General features: G+C 33.1%; 1 protein-coding gene across 1 annotated transcript in view; it reads left to right on the plus strand.

Moving 5' to 3' along the window:
* LOC107709709 (regulating synaptic membrane exocytosis protein 2-like) overlaps positions 1-14,554 on the plus strand; it is a 171,978-nt gene that overhangs the window by 109,093 nt on the left and 48,331 nt on the right. The window contains exons 21-26 of the mRNA XM_016514305.1: positions 922-990; positions 2,769-2,904; positions 4,206-4,271; positions 8,214-8,405; positions 10,005-10,114; positions 11,444-11,476. Coding sequence (XP_016369791.1) covers positions 922-990; positions 2,769-2,904; positions 4,206-4,271; positions 8,214-8,405; positions 10,005-10,114; positions 11,444-11,476 — 606 coding nt within the window. The remainder of the gene's footprint in view (positions 1-921; positions 991-2,768; positions 2,905-4,205; positions 4,272-8,213; positions 8,406-10,004; positions 10,115-11,443; positions 11,477-14,554) is intronic.

The following is a 14,554-nucleotide window of genomic DNA, read 5'->3' on the forward strand; positions in this document are numbered from 1 at the left end:
CACAATTTGAGTTGAATTACTGAAATAAATGAACTTTTCCACGACATTCTAATTTATTGAGATGCACCTGTATATCTTCTTGCGGTATAAACGGTAAAGAGAGAACTCTACATTTTTCTATCATTCTGCGATAAATGCCTTCATACAACCCAGTCCTAATTGGTCGTTTCATTTTTTTCCCTTTCTTTGTAGTTACCAGTTCTGTATAGCTGTGATAATATAATATCTCTAAAACAAAGTTTTATTTTGTGTATAACACGTCTTTGTGTGAAATGCCTTTGAATTAGTTTAGTTTCTTCTCTTTTAAGAGTGAGTTTTCTTGGTTTTTGGTTGCTGTGTTGTTTTGTGTATATATATAATATTTTTATTATAATAAAAATATAATTTATGGTAACTGTAATAAAGCTGATGTGAAAAAAAATGCTGAAATAAGTTTAAGTATACTAAAATTACAAAATTAAATTTTAAATGAAAACTGAAAATATAAAATGAATAAAAATGAGATTGTGACAACTATAATGGCAACTAATATCAACTATAAATATATTATTTTTCATTCATTTCCTTAAAAGGGCTGATAAAAAAAATAGTTCTGTTTAATTAAAAATACAATTCAAGTAAAAGTTTAAATAAAAATATTATTAACCAATACTTGGAGGTGAAACATTTATTTATTTAATTACTTCTTTCTTACTTATTTGTATGTCCATTTTAGTTTATTTTATTTCATTTCATTTTATTTGTTTCTTATCTTGAATATGCCCCAATATGTAGGCCGTAGATAGAAAGCTCATGAGATTTTGGAATGGAGTTATTATATAAATATGTTTATAGTGCAGAGATCGGCTACATCAGATGATCCCGTCTCGCTTCAGACCGTACTAACACGTGTCTCTCTGTGTGTCTGTTTTTCTGCTGTAGGGTCTCAGAGGATCAGTGACAGCGAGTTCTCAGACTATGACTGTGAGGATGGTGTTGGCGTCCTATCAGGTAAAATGTTAGCAGGAACACGGTGAAAATGACACCCTCTGACAGAGGTGATGAAGACATTTACTGCTAAATTTGTTCAATGTGAAGTCTTTGCATTTGAAGACAAACTTCTCACAGAACCATGTTAATTTCCAAATGATGATAACTGGACGCATGTGATGAGGTCATGTGAAAAAAAAAATGTGTACCGTTTTACGCATTAGTGTATTAGTATGTTTTTAATAAAATAGCATACTGCTTACTCTATACCATTTAGTATAAAATGTATACTGCATGTACTGTATATGTATCATACTACTGTTTTAAATAATTTGCATTGTATAATACATACTACATGACTTACTACTTGCTGAATATTGAGCAGTATTGGTGTTGTTATTGTTAAAAAATATATTATTTTCCAATATTTGTGGGTGAACCAAAACTAAAAAGCTGAAATATATATATAATAATATATATAATATAAATATATATATATATAATAAAATAAAATAAACTGTAATAGATACAGGTGCTCTGTTCCAAATGCTAGTGAGCTGAATTGGTTAGAAAACATTTTAGGCGACACAAAAGTTGTTACAGAAGTTACGCTAACGTTTGGGGTCCGTACAATTTTTATATTTTTTAATTAATGCTTTTATTCTGCAAGGGTGCATAAATTGATCAAAAGTGACAGTAACGATCTTCAACATGGTTAATAATAATAAATGTCTCTTAAGCAGCAAATCAGCATATCTGAATGATTTCTGAAGGATCATGTGACACTGAAGACTGGAGTAATGATGCTGAAAATTCAGCTTTGCATCACAGGAATAAATTACATTTTACAATATATTCAAATAAAAAATAGTTATTTTAAATTGTAATAATATTTCACAATATTACTGTTTTTATGGTATTTTTGATTAAATATATGCAGCCTTGATAAGTATAATAGACTTATTTCAAAAGCATTTTTTGAATGTGTATCATTATGCTGCCTTTTAAGATACCTAGTTATGGGTATAATTTTAAGGCATCAAAAGTGTCCTTCATAGATAAATATAAGAAATATTATACTTATTTAATACTATTTAATTATCCAATGTTTGGTTGGTACATATTTAGTATACTTATTAGAGTATACACCTTTAGCAACATGAAAACATCAAACTCTATTAGAATCAGTTGTAAGTTCTTAATAAAAAGTAAATAATAAGCCATTGGAAAGACAGAAAATCCCTCCTCAAACTTCTCTTTGATACAATGTTCTATCGTCGGCCTGTTTTAATGTGCGATACAGTCAGTTGAACATCAAGCTTTTGTAATCATGCGAGGCACTGACCTTAGCGTGGCCGCACTGAATGCTGGGTAATGAAATGCCATCAGGCTGAGTGGGTTGACGGCTCTTGCGTGAGGAAAAAGTCATTATTCTGGTTTGGGTGGTGAAAGCTGTTTTCTGATTGAATCGGTTCAAGTTAATAAGTTAATTCATGCCTGGAACATATTGGCTTTAAAAAATTACTTTTACAGCAATTTAAGAACCTGTTATTACGAAAAATACACTGCAGCATACAACAGATCATGAAATACTGTTAAATAGATGGTCTAGTACGATTACATTTTTTTTGCTTGAAGGACTTTATTTATTAAAGCCTATTTAAATTGCTATCAGTAAACGTTTTAGCAGTTTTGCATTAGTTGCTCAAAATGAAGTACAGTACATGTAGTAAAAATCTTCGCTGCCACAGATGATTAGTGCACAGATGTTCATTAATTCTCTCTTTTCTTTGTTCCAGACTATAGAAACGGCAGGGACCTCCAGAGCTCCACCCTCTCTGTGCCTGAGCAGGTCTTATCGTCCAATCACTGCTCTCGGTCAGCCGACATCAACCGAGCGCGCTCACGGTCTCCCAGCATGCCCCCTACTCAGAGGTAAGACAGATCTCTCTTCTCCTGTCTTAACCTTTTCTCTTCATAGTCATTTGAACCACAGTTTAAGGGTGTTGGTTTATCACTAACATTTGATTCAAGAACTCCACAACACACAAGATCTAGTGTAACAACAGTGTGTGAGTGTCACTGAATCAGCAACGATCATGCACCTCTCAAACTGTGTTTTTGAGTCACAAAGCCCTATCTAAATAATTGTTTTGCAAAAAGTTAATTAGGTTTTTAAATTTTTTTTGTCATTTTATTTATTTTTTTAGTAAGCCAGCAAGCATTGGCTTTATTGTTGATATTATTTTACATTTTGTAGCTTATAATGTTAGACAAGTTTGTTTGTTTGTTTATTATTAGAGATCGACCGATATATCGATTTACCGATATTTCTCCCGATATTTAAGCATGTTACCATAATCGGATATCGGTTTTGTAATATCGGATTCACCGATAAACGCCGCCATCTTGTGGGTGGTATCGGTTATAAAAAAATCAATATCGGTCGATCACTATTTATTATTATATTATTATTATATCTAATATTATTTATTTATATTATTTTTATTTATTATTATTATTGATATAGTAATTTTATTTATTTATTTATTGTGAAAAATTATTTAGGCAAGCAAACGTTGGAATAAAATAGAACTAGGTTTTTGCTTTAAAGGTTTTATTTTGTAGCCGTTTTTCATCTTGAAGTGCACTTATAATGGTATTTATTTACATTTTATAAATTTTTTCTATTGTTATTTGTATAGCATTTTTATTTATTTATTGTTTGTTGTTACTAATATAATTTATTTGTTTATATTATTTTTTTATTTATTGTTATTATTATTGATTATATTAAATTTATTCATTTACTCATTTATTGTGAAAAGTTATTTAGTGTTTCTTAATAAGCAAGCAAGCATTGGAATAAAAATAGAACTAGATTTTTGCTTTAAAGGGGCTATATTTTGTAGCAGTTTTTCATCCTGAAGGGCACTTTGTTATTTATTTATTTGATTATTTCTACAGCATAGTTTAAATTAAGTGCAAGGAAATCCTGTTTTCTAGAGCCCCTTTAATGGCATTATCAGAACAGTGTTTTAAAATTATCTTTGTTCTTGATACAGTTAGACGTGCGTGTGTTGGTGTCATTGAACAGTAATCACATTTCTTCCACATAAAGTTTGGGTTCATCCCATCATCATCAGTTTCAATGAAAACATGATCATCTCTCTTCCCTCAAATCTTTTCATCTCTCTTCCCGAAAATCCAAGTAAATTCTCTCCATCTGCCTGCAGTCATTTTCTCACCTTACCTCGAACCCGACACAGTCAGCCTCATGACAGTCAGCTGGAGGAACTCAGGTAGAGCCATTGCTGCCTGTGTCTGTCCCCATTAACCTCCCAGCTAAGAGCCGCCACTAACACATCAGCGTTTCTCAAACCCTCACTTCCTCTGAACTTTAACGAATCCAGGTTTTCAGTATAACTTGTTCATAATCGTGACGTGATAAGATGCCACCAGTTTGATACTATTTTGTAGTGTAGTTGAAAACCTGTATTCATGAGGGTCTCTGACATTGAGAATTTTCACAACCTCATGTATGACAGTGACTGCATCCTGTATGTCCTAGTATAACTGTATAATACAAGATTCTTAAAGGTGCACTTTTCCAAGTAATTTTTTGTAGTTTGTTATTTGACAGTGGTCTCAGACACTTGTGGATACAGCAACATGCAAAAGCAAATATTCTTGGTTTGACGATGCCACTACAAAATTTCAGACATATTTTTCACTCTTAATTGTTCATTTATTCCAAAACTTAATTTCTCCAAACTGTTTGCATCATGAAAAGCACTCTTCACAGGTGACTCAACCCATAATTTATTTCAATATTTTAAATTTAAATAGTTTTTAATAAATTTTTTTCAGTATTGAATGAATTATATTTGTAATTGAAAATAAAATTACTATAGCTTAAAGCACAAAAATAAGCAAAATATTTATTTCAGAAATAATTTCCCCAAAGCTACAGAAGTAATAAAAAAAGTGTAAAAAAATAAATGTTGTTGTTATTATTTTCTAAATTAACATCCCATATGAATTCTCCCCTTCATGTTAGTTAAGGTTTTTATTTGAATTATTACTTTTCATTATTAAAACAATTTTAATTGTACATTTTTAAAAACTATTTTCTAGATGAATTTCATCATATTCAATGAACTGTAATGCAGAAAGTGTGAACTTTTTAATAATGTAAAAATGATGTTGTGCACATGAAATCAACAGCTCACCAGTGGCTCATAAATGTCGACATGAGGTTGAATGAACCAAAACCTAGGAAATAAAGATAAACAAAGAAAACTAGCTCAAATAGGAGCACATGCACTTCCTCATCCCTCTGTCCTAATGTACACCGTCCTTGCAAATGTATATATTTCCCCCCAAAAAGTTGGAAAATATATACACCATTAAACCTAACATGCTTTTGTCTTTGTAAGAATGGTGAGCTACTGTATGCCTTTAATTCATTTCTAAAGCATCATTGTCATTTTCTCATAAGATCATCATAAAGAATCTGAGCGCTCATTTTTACAGCTAGCTCAGGTTTTGTTTTAATAAACTGTGAGAGATGATGTAAAACAGACATAAATACAGTACTTCACTACCTTGAGCTTATTAATGGGATCGTAGTTGCGCTTAAACTTGGTGTTTTGTGTGAAAAGTTGTCCAGCATTTGTTATTCACTAGCAATGTACATTAATCTGATGTTTTTAATGTACATTTATAAAACATTTTAACAAAGATATGTTGTGTGATTAAAGGTATAGTTCACCCAAAAATGAAAATTTGCTGAAAATGTACTCACCCTCAAGGCTATCCAAGATGTAGATGAGTTTGTTTCCAGTACTTCACTACCTTGAGCTTATTAATGGGATCGTAGTTGCGCTTAAACTTGGTGTTTTGTGTGAAAAGTTGTCCAGCATTTGTTATTCACTAGCAATGTACATTAGTCTGATGTTTGTATGTACATTTATAAAACATTTTAACAAAGATATGTTGTGTGATTAAAGGTATAGTTCACCCAAAAATGAAAATTTGCTGAAAATGTACTCACCCTCAAGGCTATCCAAGATGTAGATGAGTTTGTTTCTTCATCGGAACAGATTTGGAGATATTGACATTTTCGATCACTTACTCACCAGTGGTTCCTCTGCAGTGAATGGGTGCCGTCAGAAAGAGAGTCCAAACAGCTGATAAAAAAAACATTCACTGGTGAGCAAGTGATCTAAAGAAGCAAGACACAAACTCATCTACATCTTGGGTGGCCTGAGAGTGAATTTTCATTTTTGTGTGAATTATTCCTTTAAACCCTGATAAAGTTGAGGCCGTGTGTAATGCACACTCTGGGGGTTTATGTGAGTCAGTTCCAAATATCTGCATCTTTTTGGCAGCTGTGGCAATAGTGTGTGTTCCATCAATCAGCGGGTGGTGGTCAGGTTACCTCGTCCCACTAGGATGGCCTGTCATAGAGGCGTACAGTGACATGGAGGGGTACCGGTGCTGCAGTCTATTTGGGTCAGCCATTTATGGCCTGTCTAAAATGTCGACAGCCTTTTTGTTTCAGGATGAAGACATTATATGGGATGATATCCAACACCGAGAGCATCCCTGCTGCACTGTCATGAGCTGGGCCAATTTCACTACCGAACAATCCTACATCTATAGCAAAGTCTATTTTTTACAAAATTTTGTAAGATGATAAGAACGTTTATGCCCAAATCAAGAAACATTTTGTCCCAAAACAAGCAAAACATTGAAGTTATATTGTTATATTTAAATATATGATAAATGATATTATAATTAAAGTTTCCCAGCTGAATTTGGCTGTTATTCTTTGAACTTTGGAGGTACGCAAATAGTTTAGCAGGGTTTAAATTGTTGTAATACTAATAATATGTTTTGAATTAAAATAAAAGAGCTTGTGCAGCTTGTCATGTCTTCAACCCATTCCCTGATCTTTCCTTTAGGGATCCTAAGGAGTTGTTGAAATTGTTAAAGCTGTCTGTCATTTAACATTTTTAATTTGAGTAAATATAAATATTATTTAAAAAATATATATTCTTAAAAATCTTTCTTTTTTTAAACCGTAAACGGATATTTTATTCATTTTTTTATTTTTGTATTATTTATTTATTTTTTGTATTATTTACCAGCCCTTTTTTTTACTACACAGTGTCACTTTATTTATCTCAGTAATTAATACATCAGTGTTCTGATGCTGGACAACTTTTCATACACTACACATGTCTCTGTGTGGTCTTGTGCATTACTGTAAGTTATACTGTGCCAAATGTTTTTAACAGTGTTGGTTCCAGAAGTACTTTTCCCATTCATTTTCTCCATAGGGATGTTTAAAAAAAAAAAAAAAAAAAAATCATCAATAATTGATAAGGAGGTCGGATACTTGAGATGCTTATTGAAATATGAAGTCTTGATTTCTGAGAAATTGAACACAATTAGGTGAGTTTATGCAAATTCTCACTTCTTTTTGATCAATTTCTCACAAAACAAGAATTTGTAATTTTGCTTCTCAAGTAAATGTATTTTGATTTAAAAATCTTTAGACATTTACACTGGAAAACAAGAAAAAAATACAGAGGGTGAACATCACTTTTTTTTTTTTTTGTAAAATACATTAAAAAGTAATGGAGATCTGTTAGAAGTTGTATTTTTGAACTTTGAAGTGTTTCTAATACAAGACATTTCAAATTATTCCTTAAATATTCTATATTTGGTCTTACAAAGGTCTTCAAAAGTATTCAATTTACCTTCATAAAACATGCAGAAACCAGAATCTATCTCTGAAAATCTTTTTCTCTCTGAATAAAATGGATGGGATTTTTCCTTCAGTAAAAATGTGGGAATAATCTGAGAGTAATCTTTCCTTCCACAGTTTTTAATAATAATTTGTTTATTCATTTAATCTATTTCTAGTTTATTTGTATGCTTCTGTGATTTGAGTTTTGTAAAATTTGTGATTTTGGATTTCATTGTCCTAATCTGAATTTAATGAGACTGTTAATGTATCTTTCAGTCTTATAAAATAAGCAGATTAAAGTATGTCACTGTACAGAACCGCTGGGTTCCACTTATACATTGGTTGCTTCCAAGTGCCAAATATGAGACAACTTTACCACGACCTGTTGTGCACCTGACCTCAGTGCAGACCTCCCGACAGCCCGACCCAACCGACCTCACCCACACTAAACATCGCCCTGTTTCCCACAATCACGTTTCTCCAGGAATTACGGAGCTCCAGACAGGCACGAGAATCACCACAGGTCCCGTTCTGCAGACCAGCGGTCCGTGCTGGAGCGGCCCATGTACAGTCGCTCTCGCTCCACAGAGCGGCCACCCGACGGCCCCCACATGAGATCATCGATGCCCTCCCTGCCGTCAGGACACTCCGCGCCACCCTCCCCTGCCTTATCGAGGTGACCCAGATCAAAGCAGCCGCTCACCCCGCAAAACAGCCCTGACTAATCTAACAAAACATCCTTCATGTGCTAGCAAAGATCCTCTGCATCCAATCAACCAACCCTTTGATTTTTTTTTGTCCTCTCTGCAGCAGTGCTGTTATATCTGCTCCATCTCATATTTGTTGATGCACCAGATACTGTTCATTTCTTTTTAATGATTTGTTTAGTAGCAAATTACACCAGTTATATTTTCAGTGAGTGGCGTGGGATCTCCATTGGTTGTTATCCCTGTATTGTGATATTTAACTCATTTGTTTTTCCCACGTTTGGTTCTTTTTGTCTCGAATCCTAATATGTTTTGTTTGGTTTTGGTGATGGCGGAGAAAAACGCACACTTCTCTTGCAGCATCACTGTGGAAGACTCACTTTCATGTGCCAAAGCATCAAGCATTTTGTCAAATGTAGTAAATGTTCATACAGTACTACTGAATATTTGAGCATATAAACTAAATCTAATGTTTGGAATAAAATGGCAGACTAGTTGGTCTATTTTTTAAAGAAATTAATAGTTTTATTTAGCAAGGATGAATTAAATTGATCAAAAAATATTATCACATAAAGGTAAAAAAAACAAAAAAACAAGAGACAGTAGAGACATTTATAATATTACAAACAATTTCTATTTCAAATAAATGCTGTCCTTTTGAATTTTCTATTCATCAAAAATCCTGCAAAAACTAATAAGTTAACATTAGAATGATTTGTGAAGGATCATGTGAGACTGAAGACTGGAGTAATGATGCTGAAAATTCGGCTTTGCATCACAGGAATACATTTCATTTTAAAATGTGTTAAAATAGAAAACATTTTAAATTGTAGTAATAATTCACAATATTTTACTGTATTTTTTTTTTTATCAAAATACACATAACCTTGGTGAGCATGAGAGACTAATATATATATATATATATAAAAAACTTACCTACCCCAAATGTTTGAATGGTAGTGTAAATATTATTATTAATAAGTTATTTATTATTATACTGCATATCTTATCATTTAAGGATAATTTAAGGCTATAGAAATTGGCACGATGATTAAAACAGACCAACTAACAGACATCTATATTAATACATTTACCATATAAATATATATATATATATATAATGGTACTACCGTCATGATTATACAAATAATTTTGTTTTACTTTATACAAAATGCTGATGGAAAACCATGATGTTTGTTTTATTATTGTTATTTTAATCCTCAGCATCATTCCAATGGATGTGCATGATTTTACAGCATATGTATATGTGAAATATCATATATATGACTGACTCAACAACTCCTTTTCAGCACATGCTTTTTAACTGTTAATTTCCCTGTTTTTAAAATGTATAGTAGTTACATAAGTTATAGCAACTTCGTTTTCATTTGCTGATTCTTCATAGAGCAACTCTGAAATCGTGTCATGCCTTTTTGTTTAATGTCCTATTATAATACTTTGTTTTAATTGGCAGTTTCTTGTCAATGTTCAGGGTAATGCCTTGTGCTATAGCATTAAGGTACATGCACATAACAACGGTAATGATGGTGATTATTTTTGTCTACTAGGGCGCATCCTCGTGGTGGATCGGTTCAGACCAGCCCCACCGGGACCCCCGTGAACAGCAGGAGAGGACGACAGCTCCCACAACTACCTCCAAAAGGGACGCTGGAAAGAAGTACGTTTGCATTTTTGTGCAGCTTCTTTTTGTCTCCATGTTGGCTCTTGCTCATGCGGAGATGTTTATTTGAGAGATGGGACTGCAGAACTGACTCGGCAAAAGTTGTGGTTTGCTATAGATACAGTCAGCAATGCATCAAATCCCAGTTACAGTAGTTACCTGCTCATTTTAATTGGGGACATGAAGAATTTGACTGTTTTTAGAAAGAAAAACTTGCCTAAAAAGCATTAAAGGGGTCCTATGCTCTTTTACAAAGTCTTGATTTTGTTTTGGGGGTGTACTAGAACAGGCTCTCATAATTTTCTGTTGAAATAAGAATTTGAGCAGGAAAAATATACTTTTATAATTAGAAAATGCCAACATTTTTACAACTTTTACAAAAAGGTACAGTTGTTAACATCAGTTAACTACGTTAGTTAACATGAAATAATGAAAAATACTTCCAAAGCATCTTAGTTAATGTTATTTTTTAACATATACTTATACTGTATATCATTAAAATCAAAAGTTTATATCTCTTAATATTATTTAATGGACCTGAGCTAACATGAACTAACAACAGTTGTATCTTTTATGAACTAAGATTAATAAATACTTTAAGAAATTACCATGGTCAGTTACTGTTAGTTAACTAACAGTAACTAATGGGACCTTATTGTAAAGTGTTACTTATAAAATTATGCTAAAATATTATTTTGTCAACCGTTTTTACAACTAGTTACAAAAATAAATAAAAATCATATAAAAATCAAATAACATACAATAAATATGAAATTTTGAACTAGAAAACAAAATTTTTATTTTTTTGTTTCTTTGAAAAAAGATTGCTCCAGTAATCTCTGTGTTCATGTACCACTTCAACAGACATCGACTTAAAGCCCCAAAAAATAATAAATTCAATTTTGATTTAGTTTTTGCATGGAAAATCCAGTTTTGTTCTTTCTAAAAAATAGCAAAATTTTTTGAATCGTTGTCTACATTTAAATTAATGGGTAACAATGGTAACAGAGTTGGTTTTCCCCCCCCATGGGAGGGCGGAGCCTCTTTGTGTCAAGTAGAAGACAAGAGCGCTTGTCATTTCAGTAAATAAACCAAACTAAAAAAAGTGTCTTTAGTGTGAATTGTTGTCATTTTATAGGGATTGTTATGCATTATCACAACACTGCACTGTTCCATTACCCCATTGGCTGAATATGACACAGTTTGTGCACCAGTCACTTCCTGTTGTTATATTTGAGTGCGGGCGACACACATGATCATGCAAATGACATGCGTGGTTTAGTTGCATGTGCGCTCTGATGTTTCCTTCTTTCATTCCTCTCTCAGAAGACGGAGGTGAAGAACTTGAGCCTTCTCCAGGTGTGTAACACATCTGTGAAGGTTTAATCTGTCAGAAGGAGCTTCTGATTGAATTGAACCTTTCTGCAATGGTCTTGAGCTGGTGTTTCCTCTATAGACGGCTCTAGAATTAGATCATAGAGCTTTTTGGAAGTCAGATTTGCTGAATTCCCTCTTCATTTCGGACCCATCAAATGCTGCGTCAGAGCTTTCTTTGAGAGGTTATGAAGCCAGGTCCATTGCAAACTCTGTTTATATGTGAACGTAGACAGGTAGTTTTAGTTTTTTCCGTTGTCTTCCTGTAACAGTGATTGTGTAATGTTGTGATAAAAGATTTTCCAAATGTATTTTTGTTTCCCCAGTGACCTTTGTGTTGTTTTAGAAGCAGTCACAGAGATTTCTGTCTTGCAGTCATTGGTTGATTTTACAGATGTGTTGTTCCATTTTGCTAACAATGTTTTGCATTATTGCTCAAATGGTGTTTTTGCAAAATTTTATTCATACGGAGGTCTCAGTTAAGAATCGTTTTTCTCTCTGATTCTTTCGGAGAAATACAAAAAGATGCAGCTAAGACCATCTTTGACATGCAGTAAGAGTATAGAGCAATAAAATGAATGTGGATAGTGTAGACAGTTTGAGACTGTAAACTTTTGAAAAGTTTAGAGGAGACACGTGTTAGAATGTTTTTTGGTTTTTTTTTCATTTCAGAAAAAAAAAATCGGAGAATCATTAATTTTCAGAAAAAAAAAGCTTGTATATAATTTCATTTATGTTTATAGTTTTTTTTTTAGTTTTTTTACTCTGTTACTCCTAATAGATAGATCGATAGACAGACAGACAGTCTGGCAGCTTCATATAAGTCGTGTCTTATGCTCATCAAGGAGGCATTTAATTAATAAAAAATACAGCAATTATTTTTATTATTACAATTTAATATATCTTTTTTTATATATTTTAATATGCAATTGCAAAACAGACATTTCAGGAAACATTTCTTATCAGTATCAATGTCAAAAACAGTGCAGTTTATTATTTTTGTGGAAACTGTGATTCATTTTTTTTCAGGATACTTTGAATAGAAAGTTCACAAGAACATTTATTTGAAATAGAAATCTTTTGTAGCATTATAAAAGTCTTTACTCTCACTTATCAATTTAATGCATCCTTCATGAATAGAAGTATACATTTCTTAAAATGAATACAATAAAATTACTTTCTGACTTCAACTGAGTTATATATGAACTGACCCCAAAAGGCACTGTGTATCATGAGACCTGGGTTCTGGTTTGTGGTCAGTTCACTTCATACATAACTTCAGGTTTACATCAGGTTTAGGTTTGTTAATGAAAAATTAGCTGTAGACACACGCACGCACACACAAACAGGCACGCTTTCCAACCGATCACACTTCCTCCACTCCCATCTGCCACATCCGTCGTATTTGTCACAAGATCTGGTCTGTTGGGAGTGTGTGTGCGTCTGCCTCTTTCCCAGCATCCATCTCTGCTTTCTGTCCAACTGGTATTTACTCTACATCAGCTGTTTGAAATACTCTCATCTTTTTTTCATATGGCACTCAAAATGAGTGTACAGGAGGATTTGACTAGTATTTTGTGCATTTGTGGGAATTCTTGCAATGTTTTTACTCCATTGCTCCTGTTGTTGTGTTAAAGCTTGTGAAATGAGGCCAAACGGCCCTGTGGTCAACGGCAGGAAAGGCAAGTCTCTCCAGGCGTGTGTTTGCAGTGTAGCTTTACAATATTGTCTTTTCTAAGAGGATGTTTCCTCACTTTAAGGACTGGGCAATATATCCAAAAAATCACAATGTATTAATTTTAAAATCTGAACATGAAATCAAACTTGACCATATTACCATATTTTCTTTCTTAATTTGCAATTCAAGTCTTAGTGCATACCAAAAAAAAACAAAAAATGTAGGGTTAGAGTTGCTAAGTTTGATTAATTTCTGTTATTCCGTTTATAGCTAAGCTGTTTATTAGTAGGCCTATGTGTTTTTATATTGGCACATATGAATTGCAAATGTTTAATAATTGTTCCTTGTGTTAATTTAGGGAGATTTTTACTTATTGCCCAGTCCTTACATCTTTAAAATGCATTTTCTTTGCTCAGAAATGTTGATGAAGGATTGATCTTGCATGAGTTCTGCATGGATGAGTCGGTTTCTAGGTTTTTCTCTGTCTGTTTCTAGGTCAGTCTCTCCCTCTTCACGTCTCTCATATATCTTTCTCTCTTGTGTGGGTTGTCAGTGTTTTAATGCATTTTGCTATGAATAATGAGGGACATTTAGAGAGATTGTGTTGAATTAAATGGATCTGGATTGTTTCTGGATAAATGTTGTGCGCTATAGCTAGTGACTCCAACTCTAAATACAGCCAGATAGATATTCAGCTTATTTAAAAGACTGTTCTGTTTAAAGTCATTTTAAGATGTTGCTATACTCATGCTACAGAGTGAAATTTAGATGTTATAGAATTTCATATTTTGATATAAGTGTAAATCAGTGGTTCTGCAGACTGAATTGATTAGTAGGATGCAGTTACATGGTTTAACCAGCAGATGACGCTCAATCATGTGTAGAAAGGAGCTGTTCACTGCTTTAGTGCTGAATTATCACCAGAATTACTCCGTCTACCTCTTCAACCTTTTGATTTATTTTATTTTACAAAGCCAGCTTAATATACTGTTTTTGCAGAAACTAAATACAGAAGAGTAACGTCCAGAGACTGTATTTCAGAAACAAACACTGATGAATGAAATATGTAGTGGATTCAAAAAGTATTTGAATATCTAAGCCAGTCTGGATGTATTGCATTAGATACAAAATATCAAACCAAATGGCATTTAAAAAAAAAAAAGAAATGGCACAAGCACAGTTTTGATGTGAAACTAAAGGAAGTTTGGCCACTGTACCTGCACAAAAATGAGGGAATTACAATCTCTCAGTTTCTCTGACACACATCGAGCCGTATGTTAACGCTGCCTGTGTCTCTCTGTCAATGGCCTGCATGATAAGAGGTGAAATGGGAGGACCAGCAGAGCTCAGTGGTCAGTGCTGGTCACTCGTCTAACGGCCTTCAG

The sequence above is a fragment of the Sinocyclocheilus rhinocerous genome, unplaced genomic scaffold (genome assembly GCF_001515625.1).
Source record: "Sinocyclocheilus rhinocerous isolate Xijiao unplaced genomic scaffold, SAMN03320098_v1.1 scaffold282, whole genome shotgun sequence".
In the NCBI taxonomy this organism is placed as follows: Eukaryota; Metazoa; Chordata; class Actinopteri; order Cypriniformes; family Cyprinidae; genus Sinocyclocheilus; species Sinocyclocheilus rhinocerous.